This window comes from Amblyraja radiata, chromosome 11, assembly GCF_010909765.2.
Source record: "Amblyraja radiata isolate CabotCenter1 chromosome 11, sAmbRad1.1.pri, whole genome shotgun sequence".
NCBI classification, from domain to species: Eukaryota; Metazoa; Chordata; class Chondrichthyes; order Rajiformes; family Rajidae; genus Amblyraja; species Amblyraja radiata.
In genome coordinates this window covers 56,719,082-56,731,103 of record NC_045966.1, presented here as the reverse complement: position 1 = coordinate 56,731,103, position 12,022 = coordinate 56,719,082, and the positions used below count along the sequence as shown (strand labels likewise).

At 43.7% G+C, this 12,022-nt stretch overlaps 1 protein-coding gene across 2 annotated transcripts in view; it reads left to right on the top strand.

Moving 5' to 3' along the window:
* The window catches only part of adam19 (ADAM metallopeptidase domain 19), a 157,962-nt gene extending 146,250 nt beyond the window's left edge, over positions 1–11,712 (top strand). For both annotated transcript variants that reach the window (XM_033029967.1, XM_033029968.1), the window contains 5 exons: positions 1,338–1,485; positions 2,676–2,826; positions 5,073–5,330; positions 8,403–8,527; positions 11,018–11,712. In XM_033029967.1, coding sequence (XP_032885858.1) covers positions 1,338–1,485; positions 2,676–2,826; positions 5,073–5,330; positions 8,403–8,527; positions 11,018–11,033 — 698 coding nt within the window. In that variant the 3' untranslated portion in view covers positions 11,034–11,712. The remainder of the gene's footprint in view (positions 1–1,337; positions 1,486–2,675; positions 2,827–5,072; positions 5,331–8,402; positions 8,528–11,017) is intronic.
* Positions 11,713–12,022: the final 310 nt, after the last annotated feature.

Below are 12,022 nucleotides of genomic sequence, written 5' to 3'. Positions count from 1 at the left end.
CGGATGCAGTAGATGAGGTTGGAGGAGATACAGGTGAACCTTTGTCGCACCTGGAACGACTGCTTGGGACCTTGAATGGAGTCGAGGGGGGAGGTGAAGGGACAGGTGTTGCATTTCTTGCGGTTGCAACGGAAAGTGCCCGGGGAGGGGGTGGTGCGGGAGGGAAGGGAAGAATTGACGAGGGAGTTGCGGAGGGAGCGGTCTTTGCGGAAGGCAGACATGGGGGGAGATGGGAAGATGTGGCGAGTGGTGGGGTCACGTTGGAGGTGGCGGAAATGGCGGAGGATTATGTGTTGTATTTGCCGGCTGGTGGGGTGAAAGGTGAGGACCAGAGGGACTCTGCCCTTGTTGCGTGTGCGGGGATGGGGAGAGAGAGCAGTGTTACGGGGTATGGATGAGACCCTGGTGTGAGCCTCATCTATGGTGGCGGAGGGGAAGCTCCGTTCCCTGAAGAACGAGGACATTTCCGATGCCCTGGTATGAAATGTCTCATCCTGGGAACAGATGCGGCGTAGGCGGAGGAATTGGGAGTAGGGGATGGAGTCTTTACAGGGGGCAGGGTGGGAAGATGTGTAGTCCAGATTTTGGCATTTTGAAGTAAAGAATGAGTGTTCAATGCCACAATACTTAATGTTAAAACCTCCCGTTACTCCACTTGCAGCACCTGCTGAATGATACGTGGACTGAAAAGTGTTAAATTGACTATTGAATTCAGAATGTCTCCTTGCATTGAGTAGATTACTTAGACTAAGTGGGGCCTGTTGTGTCCCAGTCACACGGGAGGCCTGGTCCCCCAATGCAATCCATTCCCCAATGCAATATTCCTCGTCTCCACCTTAAGCGGTTATCCCCTTGCATTGAGACTGGTCTGGCTGAAGTGGGGCTGCCGTCACATATGTGCAGCAGACATGCGGTGCTCAAAGTGTTAAATGCAGAAGGCTGCAGGAAATCGATGCTCTAGACATTTTGGAACTGTTGTAAGACTAGTGCCACCTGGAGTTGAAAACAAGAATTTATTTAATCTTCACCTCACATGTCCACATGCAAACTGAATGAATGAGTGAATGAATGATGTGAATGAATGATACGTTATTGTCACATGTGACATGTCACAGTGAGATTCTTTGTTTTGCATACTTGAGGTAAGAGTATGCAAAGAGTCGCCACTTAAAGGGCACCGACAGAGTTACAAAGTATTCAATTTCAACACAAAGTATTCAATTTGAGCTCCCAATCAGTTCTTGGCCGTTCCCCCACGCTGGGTCCCATTTTGTTCAATTATATTTTGTAGATATTTTTTTACTATTTTTTGTACTCTTTTGTAAATATATTTGCAGATAATAGCCTGGTTGCAGCAGGAATCGTGGTGCTAGTAATCTTGTTGCTGTGTGGCATTGGAGCCATTTTGTATTACTGTTACCGAAGGGGATGCAACTACTGTCCGAATGGCATCAGGAATCCAAGGCCCGATGCCAAACAATTCTGGTAATTAGAGCTTCATTTTTAATTTATCTTGCACTTTTGGAAATTTACCATCTTCCCAACCTCCATGTGATGACCACTTTTCCTCAGAGGGTCTGCCCTATTCTTACTATGCTAATAATACCCAATTGTAGCTAATTTTGCTGGTGCTGCATTTCAGCCCGGTTCAGTCCATGTTGGACTTAAGCACAACCTCTGCCAAATACTGGAGGAGAGTAGCAAATTACCAGGAGTGAATCTGTCCAGTGCCAAATATATCTGGAAGCACTGGGACCAAAATGCCATCATTACATGCAGGGAATTTAAAATATATTATTTTACGTTGATTCCGAGTGAATTCTTGCCTTTGTTTCTCTTCTAACCACATTTAGGTTAGTTTGTTTTTTGATTGGTAATTGCCGGCCCTGGTGAATTGTTTCAGACTTCTTTAATAAACCCTAGAGGGTTTCTGGTCTGACCCTTGCCCACGGTATTCTTATGGATCTAATTGTACCACTGCCTGAGTTGTCCATTGGGGAGTCCTGACACATTCCTACAATGGCTGGATAAAATGGGAGATGAATTCTAACTGGGCTATCCTCGCACTTCCTCATGGGAACAAATCAAACTGCATGAAAGCAAAACCCAAAGCAACACGATAAAAATGATAAAGCAGACTGAGACATGATAGTTGCAAAATAAATCATTAAAATAACAACACAAATTAAAAACTACTTTCATATTTTATTTGCCATACAAGGCAAATTCCTTGTATGTGAATACTTGGCCAATAAACTTACTTACTTACTTACTTAAGATAGACACAAAAAGCTGGAGTAACTCAGCAGGTCAAACAGCATCTCTGGAGAAAAGGAATAGGTGGTTTTGGGTCGAGACCCTTCTTCGGACTGGGACTCGACCCGAAACGTCACCTATTCCTTTTCCCCAGAGATGCTGTCTGAACCGCTGAGTTACTCCAGTTTTTTGTGTCTATCTTCCATTTAAACCAGCATCTGCAGTTCCTTACTAGACTAAATATTTTATTAGTTGTGTTCTCCAGATTGTTGTCTGTATTGTCTGTTGTATTACATAAAGAATGGTAAAAGGTACGGAGCGACGATAGGTGTACACTCACGTTGAAACAAACTGTCATACAAATATCAAGAAGAAGACTTGAAATCTTTCTCACGGGATTTTCATTGTATTGTCTGCAGTGGATTACCTGGCATGCTGAAGGATTACGAACGATATGTGAGGAAGAATGTGAGCAGCGCTATTTCTTTATCCACTGCTGATAGTACCGATCAAAAAATCAACAATGGCCATTCAAACCCAACCTTCCAAATCAGAAACAAAGATACAAAGGTAACGTTGAGAGAAAAATATAATGTTTAAAGATAACAGGATGTTTAGAAGTAAAAGTTATATCAGAGGGAGCTTGGTGGGGTGTTGTTGGGGGGAAGGGGGGGGGGTGGACGGATCTTGAGGAGGAGGGGTGGATGGGGCGTGGGCATTGTTTCAAGCCTAGAGAGCCTTGATTCAATCACCAATTTGGATTGAGTGGCTGCATGCTCTACCCTAGCTGTTACTCCCAACACACTATAGATAATAGACAATAGTTGCAGGAGTAGGCCATTCGGCCCTTCGAGCCAGCACCGCCATATAATGTGATCATGGCTGATCATCCCCAATCAGTACCCGTTCTTGCCTTCTCCCCATATCCCCTGACTCTGCTATTTTTAAGAGCTCTATCTAGCTCTCTCTTGAACCCATCCAGAGAACCTGCACTGCTCCTGAAATTCAGTTCCATGGCTATACCATTCCAGTTGTGGCTATACCATGCTGAAACAGTACTGACTGGAATACATTTTCCGGTACAGTTTTAATTTCACCCATTTCTTTGCCAAATCGACTTCTATCAAATGCTCTTTTGAAATCCATATAACCCATGTATTACTTTCCAGTAGCCATCTTTCCCATTCCTGCAAAGGTTTCTATACTGTGTCGGAAAGAACTGTAGATGATGGTTTAAACCAAAGATTGACACAAAAAGTTGGAGTAACTCTGCGGGTCAGGCAGCATCTCTGGAGAAAAGGAATAGGTGACGTTTCGGGTCGAGACCCTTCTTCAGATCAGGCACAGCCTGCCTTGGAGATATTTGTTGATTGACTCTGCTTAACGTGATGACTCCCACTGCTCTAGATTTCATATTCCCTTAATCTAGGCTTAAACTAACAATAACTATAGTAAAACTCTCACCTATAATTTTCTATCTAATTCCAAATTTATTTCAAGAGGTGATCCAGATCCAGATAGATCACTCTCCTTTCCATAAAAAGGCTGTAAACAGTAGTTGAAGCTATCACTATTTCTTCCCATAACAACCCAATGATATATAAACAACCAAATGGTATGAGCGTTGAACTCTCCAATGTTAAATACTATACCCCCCTCTCTCTTTCCAGTGATCCCCAATGCTGGTGTGCCCCCATTTCTCCATTGCTCCAGCCCGCTTCCCACTCTCCAACCCTCATCAGCTTCCACCTATATCCCTCTGTTCGGCTACATTGCAATCCTCTTCTCTCCTTACCTGACACCATTTTGTCTCCTTTTCATCTCCAGTCTTTGGCACTTACTCCGCCATCTGCTGGTCAACCCTCCTCACCTGTATCCACCTATCACTTGCCAGGCTTTGTACTATACCCCCCTCTCTCATCCAGCATTCTCCCCCCTACTACAATCAGTCTGAACAAGGATCTGGACCGGAAACATCACCTATCCATTCCCTCCACAGATGCTGCTTGACCTGCTGAGTTCCTCCAGCGCCTTTTGTTGAATATAAACACTCTGGGTTCCTGGCTTTCACAGTCAAATTACTTCTTGGGACCATAGCAAATTATATGATAACTCTTACACGCTAATCTTTACATCCTAATAGACTCATCACATTCCTCTTTCAAGAATAAAGAGATATTTACAAACTCTCACATTCCCTTCTTGTGCACTCACCTCCAACATCTTCTATGAGCCCTGATTTTCAACCTTGTTTAGTTCAGTCACTCTTCGAGAACCAATATTTGGGCAAAGTTGCTGCCAAGGGAATTTACCAATTCCATCCGACACCGTCAGTGCCATGCAGCTAGTTGCGAAAGAGAGAAAGAGAGAGAGAGAGAGCAGGTCGGCGCATGTGAGTGTGCTTGTTGGATTTGAGAGAGTGGGGATAGGTAATGGGTGAATCTGTTGGGTAGTTGGTGGGGGAAGAGCATTGGAAAGAAAAAACAAAGATAAATACCAATGGCACAGTCGGGCAGCAGTAGAGCTGCTGCCTTACAGTGCTGGAGACCAGGGTTCAATCCTGACCTTGGGTGCTGTCTGTACAGTGTTTGTACATTCTCCCTATGACAGCGTGGGTTTTTTCTGAGTGCTCTGGTTTCCTCCCACATTCCAAAGATGTGCAGTTAGAAGGTTAATTGGCTTTGTCAATTGTCCCTAGTCTGTAGGATAGAACGAGTGTTTGTCGGTATGGATTTGGTGGGCCGAAGGGCCTGTTTCCATGCTGTATCTCTAAACTAAACTAACCAAGATTATTCAACATTTTTTTTCCTTCACAGACTGTACAACCACAAAGTCCTGCAGTGCCTCCAAAACCACGATTACCTCACTCTGTTCAGCGACCTCCGCGCCCGGTCTTACCGGTTCTCCGGTGTACCTCTCCATCCAGCCAGAACCCGCAGGGCAATAACATGCCTAGTCCTCGAAGACCAGGATTGCAGACTTCAATAACTGTAAAGGATGTGAATGTTAAGTTTTCAAAACAAACTCCTCCTAACAAACCTCTGCCAGCAGACCCACCCCCTCGGACTCCAAAGGTACACAGCCAGGAGCTCTCAGTCAGTATTTGGGGGGGGGGGGTCAAACTATAGAGCACATTGTGAAAGAGGGCATTACTCAAACTGTCTTTTTTACTGAACCATTTAATACCAACATACTTAAGCCTAAAATAAACTGAATATGTATGGACAGGTCATGGAGTCATCGAACACACAAAATGACCATTTGACCCAACGCACCTATGCTGACCAAAATGCCATCTAAGCTGGTCGCATTTGCCTGCATTTGGCCAATATCCCTCTTTCGGATCCAAATGTCTTTTTAAATTCTGTCATTGTACCTGTCTCAACTGGTTCTTCTGAAACTCGTTCCATAAACCCACTATGTGAAAATGGTGCCCCTCGGGTTCCTAGTAAACCTTTTCCCACTTAACTTAAACCTAAGTTCTCTAGTTCTTGCTTCCATTACCCTGGGGAAAAATGTGAGTGCCCATAACCTTACTCTTCCCCTCATGATTTTATTCACTTCCATAAAGTCATCCCTCAGCTTTCTGTGTTCCAAGGAATGAAATCCCAGCCTGCCCAACTTCTCCACATAGCTCGGAGCCTCAGGCCCCGGCAACATTCTCATAAATCTTCTCAACTTTTTCCAGGTTAGTGGCATCTACCCTACAGCAAGATCAGTACATAACTTGGACAATGACAGAGGACATCAGGAGGACAAATGTAACAAATGGCCATTTATGTTGATACCAGGGATGGAGGGGTTACATTATGGGGACAGACCATGTATGAGTGTTTAGATGACCAACATGATTCAAGGTTTTGGTGGGCATGAGATTGGTGTTGGCCAGCTGTGATCCAGCTGAATTGTAGGAAGGTATGAAGAGCATCCTGCTGAAGAAGTGGTGTTTTTACTTTCTTTCAAAGTCCAAATAAGGACAGAGGTGAGTTTAGAAGCTGGCTTCACAGCCAGTGATCTTGAGTATTGACCTGAAAGACAGATGAGAAGATTGGAAGATATTGTTGACTGCATACATCCCAGAGACAATCCTCCTGCAAAAGTTGGGCTGTTTGGTTGTGAGGCCTAATTTGAGTTTTGTAAGGGAATGGAATACTTACTTACTTAGTGCCTATTCAGCCTCCTGGCATGTAGGGCAGCAACAAAGGTCCTCCACTCCTGTGTGTTCTGGGCTAGCTTCTGGACACTACCCCTGGTCAGGTCCATTGTTTTCATTTCTTCCTCTACAGTTCGACGGCAGGTGGTTTTGGGTCTCCCTCTTTTATTTTTCCCTTCTGGTGTCCAGAGAATGGAATAACAACAGGAAAATGTTGGAACCCTCCCTCAGCAAGTCAGGGAGGATCTGTGAAAGATAAATAGAGTTAACAATTGTGAATAGGGAAAGGAAAGTTGGGGCCAAAGAATTTCACTCCCAATAACAAACTTTTTTCCTCCAGCGGTATTTTCAAAAACAACAGTTTTTTTTAATACCAATACGTTTATTTTGTCCCTGCAAGCTAAAAATACTGAAGGCTGAATGTTATGTTGTTTAGTGGAATATCATCTTGCAAATGTCAATAGAAGTGATTGGTTTTCAATGTCCATGGTCACCCATTGTTAAACTGACCGACTCTGTTCTTTAGAGACAATGATGTCTGATTACTGCGGGGAAGAACCTGACTTTTTGCAAAACAGCTATTTATTCAATGTTGTCAATATCTAAAGTAACTTTTAAATGGTTTTCTACTTTCCGATTGAAATTGCATTATAGCATTTCAACCTAAGTAATTCATCAATCTCGTTATAGCCAATTTGCAATATGGAAACATGTTATAGCAGAACTACCCATATCTCTGATGGAGTGAGACCAGGAGTCCAGATGCTGGACTGACACATAGTTATGCTTCAATAGAACAAACACAATGAGAAGTTAAACTCCCAAATCGGCAGTCACGAAAAACAATTAAGCACATTAAACAACATTTAAAATGCACTTGGAAAGTACATGGATAGGAAAGGTTTAGAGGGATAAGGCCCATAAATAAATGGGCCAAGTTTAGATGGGGCATCGTGGTTGCCATGGACACGGTGGGCCACAGGGCATCTTTCTGTGCTCTGTGACTCCTGTCATTTTTCTTCCACCATTTTTTTCCCATTCAAATTATACCATACAGTACGAGTATATACATGGGCAGCATAGAGCTACTGCTTTACAATGCCAGAGACCTGGGTTCAATCCTGACTACGGGTGCTGTCTCTATGGAGTTTGTACGTTCTCCCCGTGATCTGCGTGGGTTTTCTCCTAGATCTTCGGTTTCCTCCCACACCCCAAAGACGTGCGGGTTTACAGGTTAATTGGCTTGGTATAAATGTAAATTGTCCCTGGTGTGTGTAGGACTGTGTTCGTGTGCGGGGATCGCTGGTCGGTGCGGACTCGATGGGCCGAAGGGCCTGTTCCCATTCTGTATCTCTAAACTAAAGCTAAACTAAACTACAAACATGTACAATTTCAATAGTTAGTGTTAGTTAGGGTGTCTTCAATTGCTTTATCGAGGCAGTGTGAAGTGTCGATGGGGGGAGGTTGCTTTGTGTGATGGGCTCGCAGCATCCACAACTCTCTGCAATTTTTTACGGTCTTGGGTAGAACATTTGCCAAACCCTGTTGTGATGCATCCTGATAGAATGCTATCTAGAGTGCATCTATAGAAATTGGTAAGTCATTAGCGACATGATGAATTTCCTTCACCTTCTGAGGCATCAGTGCCCACTTGACCTGGAGATGGTGGTGAGTTTCACCCTCTAATTCATGATATCCCAATTAAATCAGGAGGGTTTAGTGCTTCAGATTGTTGTATTATGAATGAACTGCCTTGCTTGTGAGTAGAGGAAAAAAATACCATTCTCATCTCAACAATCTCTACTTAGAATGATGAAAAGGAGCCTCTGTGAAAAGGAGCTGATGCGGAAAAATTGTAATTTTATGGAGTAGATGAATACACAGAACATATTCCCGAAACTCCTAAGCAGGCAAAATTGTAACAAATAGTGAATGAAGTATTCATTAATTGTAAAATGTTCAAACTAATAACATGAGTGTTTTTGGGTTACAGGTTTTACAAAGACACACAGAGCTGAGTCATAGTCTTAGTGTCCAGATGAATAAGAAACCATTGCTGCCACCAGGTAGAGGCAGACCACAGGAGAACAGAGTTGCTTCCAAAACGGGCCCATACAAGTAAGTAGAGCTGAACCTTTTGCTGTTTGCAAAGTGGAGCTCAGGAAAAGAGGAGGTAATAAGAACACGGGCGGCACGGTGGCACAGCAGTAGAGTTGCTGCCTCACAGCACCTACAGCGCCAGAGATCCAGGTTCGATTCTAGCCCATGGGTTTTTGCCTGTACGGAGTTCGTACGTTCTCCCCGTGACCACATGGGTTTGTGCCGAGAACTTCGGTTTCCTCCCACACTCCAAAGACGTACAGGTTTGTAGGTTAATTGGCTTGGTATAAATGTAAAAATGATCTCTAGTGTAAGATAGTATTAATGTGCAGGGATCGCTGGTCGGTGCGGACTCGGTGGGTCCAAAGGCTTGTTTCCACGCTGGATCCCTAACCTAAACAAATCGAAACTAAACATGTGGAGTCTATTGTTAGTGGTAATGGGGCAATTAGAAAGCAGAGTTAATAAGGATTTATGAATGTGGCAAATTGACTTTTTTGACGTTGTATGTAACCAGCAGAATAGGTAAGGGAAGAATCTATGAGTGTGGTGCATTTAGTATTTCGATAAGGCATCACCTTAGAAGTGATTAGGCAGAATTAGGGCACATGGTATTGGAAGTAGTACACTGGTATGGATTGATGCCTGATTAATATATGGATAAAACACATAGCAATAAACATTTTTGGGTTGGGAGATTGTGACTGGTGGGGTCATTAAAGGGAGAAGGCGGGAGAATGGTGTTGAGAGGGAAAATTTGATCAGCCATGATTGAATGGTGGTGTAGATTTGATGGGCTGAATGGCTTAATTCTATGTACTCTTATAGTTTTATGGGTCTCAAAAAGGTTCGAGCTGATCACAATTTATAACAATGGTTTGGATGAAGGGACTATGTGTAATAGTGGGTGGCAGTACAGTTGTAAAGACGAAGCAGAAAATGTAAATGGGAATGTAGGCCAGATCAGGTAAATACACAAGAACCTGCGATATAATGTAATAGAACAGTAGAGCACAGGAACGGACCCTTCAGCTCACAATGTCCATGCCGAACATGATACCAAGTTAATCTCTTCTGCCCACTCGTGATTCATATCCCTCCATTTCCTGCATATCCATCCACATGTCTGAAAGCCTCTTAAACACTGCAATCGTATCTCCTTCCACCACCACCCGTGCAGCACATTCCAGACACTCACCACTCTCTGGGTATGCAAGCAAAGAACTTCACTGTGCCTAGTCACAAGTGAAAATAAAGTATGCCATTCCATATACACAATAGACAATAGGTGCAGGAGTAGGCCATTTGGCCCTTCGACCCAGCACCGCCATTCAATGTGATCATGGCTGATCATCCCCAATTAGTACCCCGTTCCTGCCTTCTCCCCATATCCCCTGACTCCGTTATTTTTTAGAGCCCTATCTAGCTCTCTCTTGAAAACATCCAGAGAACTTGCTTCCATCATGAATATACTTCCATCAGGTCTCCCCTCATCCTCCGACGCTCCAGTACAAACAATTCAAGTTTGTCCAGGTAGACAAAAACAACTCAGCGAGTGCAGCAGCATCTATGGAGCGAAGGAAATAGGCAACGTTTTGGGCCGAAACCCTTCTTCAGACCCTTCTCAAGTTTGTCCAGCCTCTCCCAACCTATACTCTCTAATCCAGGCAGCTTTCTGACAAATCTCTTCTGTACCCTCCAAAGCTTTGCATCCTTCCTGTAATGGAGCAACCACAACTGCACACAACACTTCTAATATAGGGTCTGAAGAAGGGTTTCGGCCCGAAACGTCGCCTATTTCCTTCGCTCCATAGATGCTGCTGCACCCGCTGAGTTCCTCCAGCAATTTTGTGTGCCACTTCTAATATAAAGCCAAAACCAAGGTTTATGAAACAGTAACATGACCTCCTGACTCTTATTCTCAATGTTATGGCTGGTGAAGGCAAGCATTCCATATGCCTGCTTTATCACTCTTTCTACTTGTGATGCCACTTTCAGGGAGCTATGGACATGGACCACAAAATCCCTCTGTACATCAATGCTGTTCATGGTCTGTACAGTTTCCGCTTACAGTTTGGGTTGTTTTCTCTGGAACATCAGAGGTTGAGGGGAGACCTGATAGAAGTGGGCAAAATTCTGAGAGGTATAGACAGGGTAGATAGTCAGAACATTTCTCCTCAGGTGGAAATGTCAAAGAATAGAGGGCATAGCTTTAAGTGGGGCAAAGTTGAAAGAACTTGTGCAGGGCAAGTATTTTTCCACAGAGCAGTGGGTGCCTGGAATGTATGGTGATGCAGGTGGATGACGCTGGCATTTGAAGGGGCTTTTAGATAGGCAAAAGGATATGCAGCGGATGGAGGGACATGGATTACGTGCAGGCAGATGAAGTTAGTTTAACTTGACATCATTGTAGGCCAAAGGGCCCATTCACGTGCTGTTCTGTTCTATGTTCAATGTTCTAAATGGACAACCTCCAGATTAACTGTGTTCTCACCCTATGTTTTGCAGAAGGGACCATCTCTAGCCTGTGCCAATCAAGCAGTGTCTGGCTTTTACAGAGACCTTCCTGGAACACCTCAAGAAGCACTTGCACTATCCCTATCTCTGCTGCTTTGGGATCTCATGGTTTCAATGCCAGCGGAACAATAAATGTGACCTCCAGTTCAAAGCAGCTGTAAATATAGGGGAGCCGTTCTTGTAACATGCATGGCCAAAATTACAACCCAGATCTACCTAGCTCAAGTCATTTGTTTCTGAATTGAAATTGTGGGAGCATTCCCAAGGAGTATGAAAGATCACTTACATTTCGTCATTCAGTCTTCTCCTTATGGGCAGAAAGCATTGCCTTCTCCATTATCAAGTGACAGCGAGATGTCTCTGAATCCTTGACTTGGGGTGGCTATTCTTCAACATTGACCTGGAATCATGAGGATCGGAAGTTTGAACTCATTCCTCGCTGATTCAACCTTGTGCTACACTCCAACGGTGTCAATGGGAAGCCTTGGGTGAATTTCCTACCCCATTTACGACCAATATTAATCGCAGCATCAAATGGTGTTGTTTCAAACATCTTGTGAACAAAATCAATCCTGTACAACCATCGCCAGTGATTCAAAACATAACATAAATGTTGGTGGCTTGTAAATGTTGAGAAAGAGTAGAGAGCAGTGCCCAACAACTATAAACCAGTCATCTTAACCTCAGAAGTGGAAACGTTTTTGAACTGTCAGAAGTAACTTACATGTGGGATATTATGGGTTATTAAATAGCAGCAAGCATTTCTTCAACTAAACTTAGGTTTGACTAACTTGCGTTTGTTGAAAGATTGGCAGAAAATTGATGAAGGTAGCGTGTTTGATGTTGTGTATGTGGCAATGTACAGCGCATAAGATAAATGATGACATGTAGAAATTGGCAAAACGAAAGCCTATTTGCAGGGAGAGGGGCAGCAAAGACAAAAAATAACAGTGGAAGAAAGTAGAGATTAATTGTGAATACTATGTTTCTTTTTCC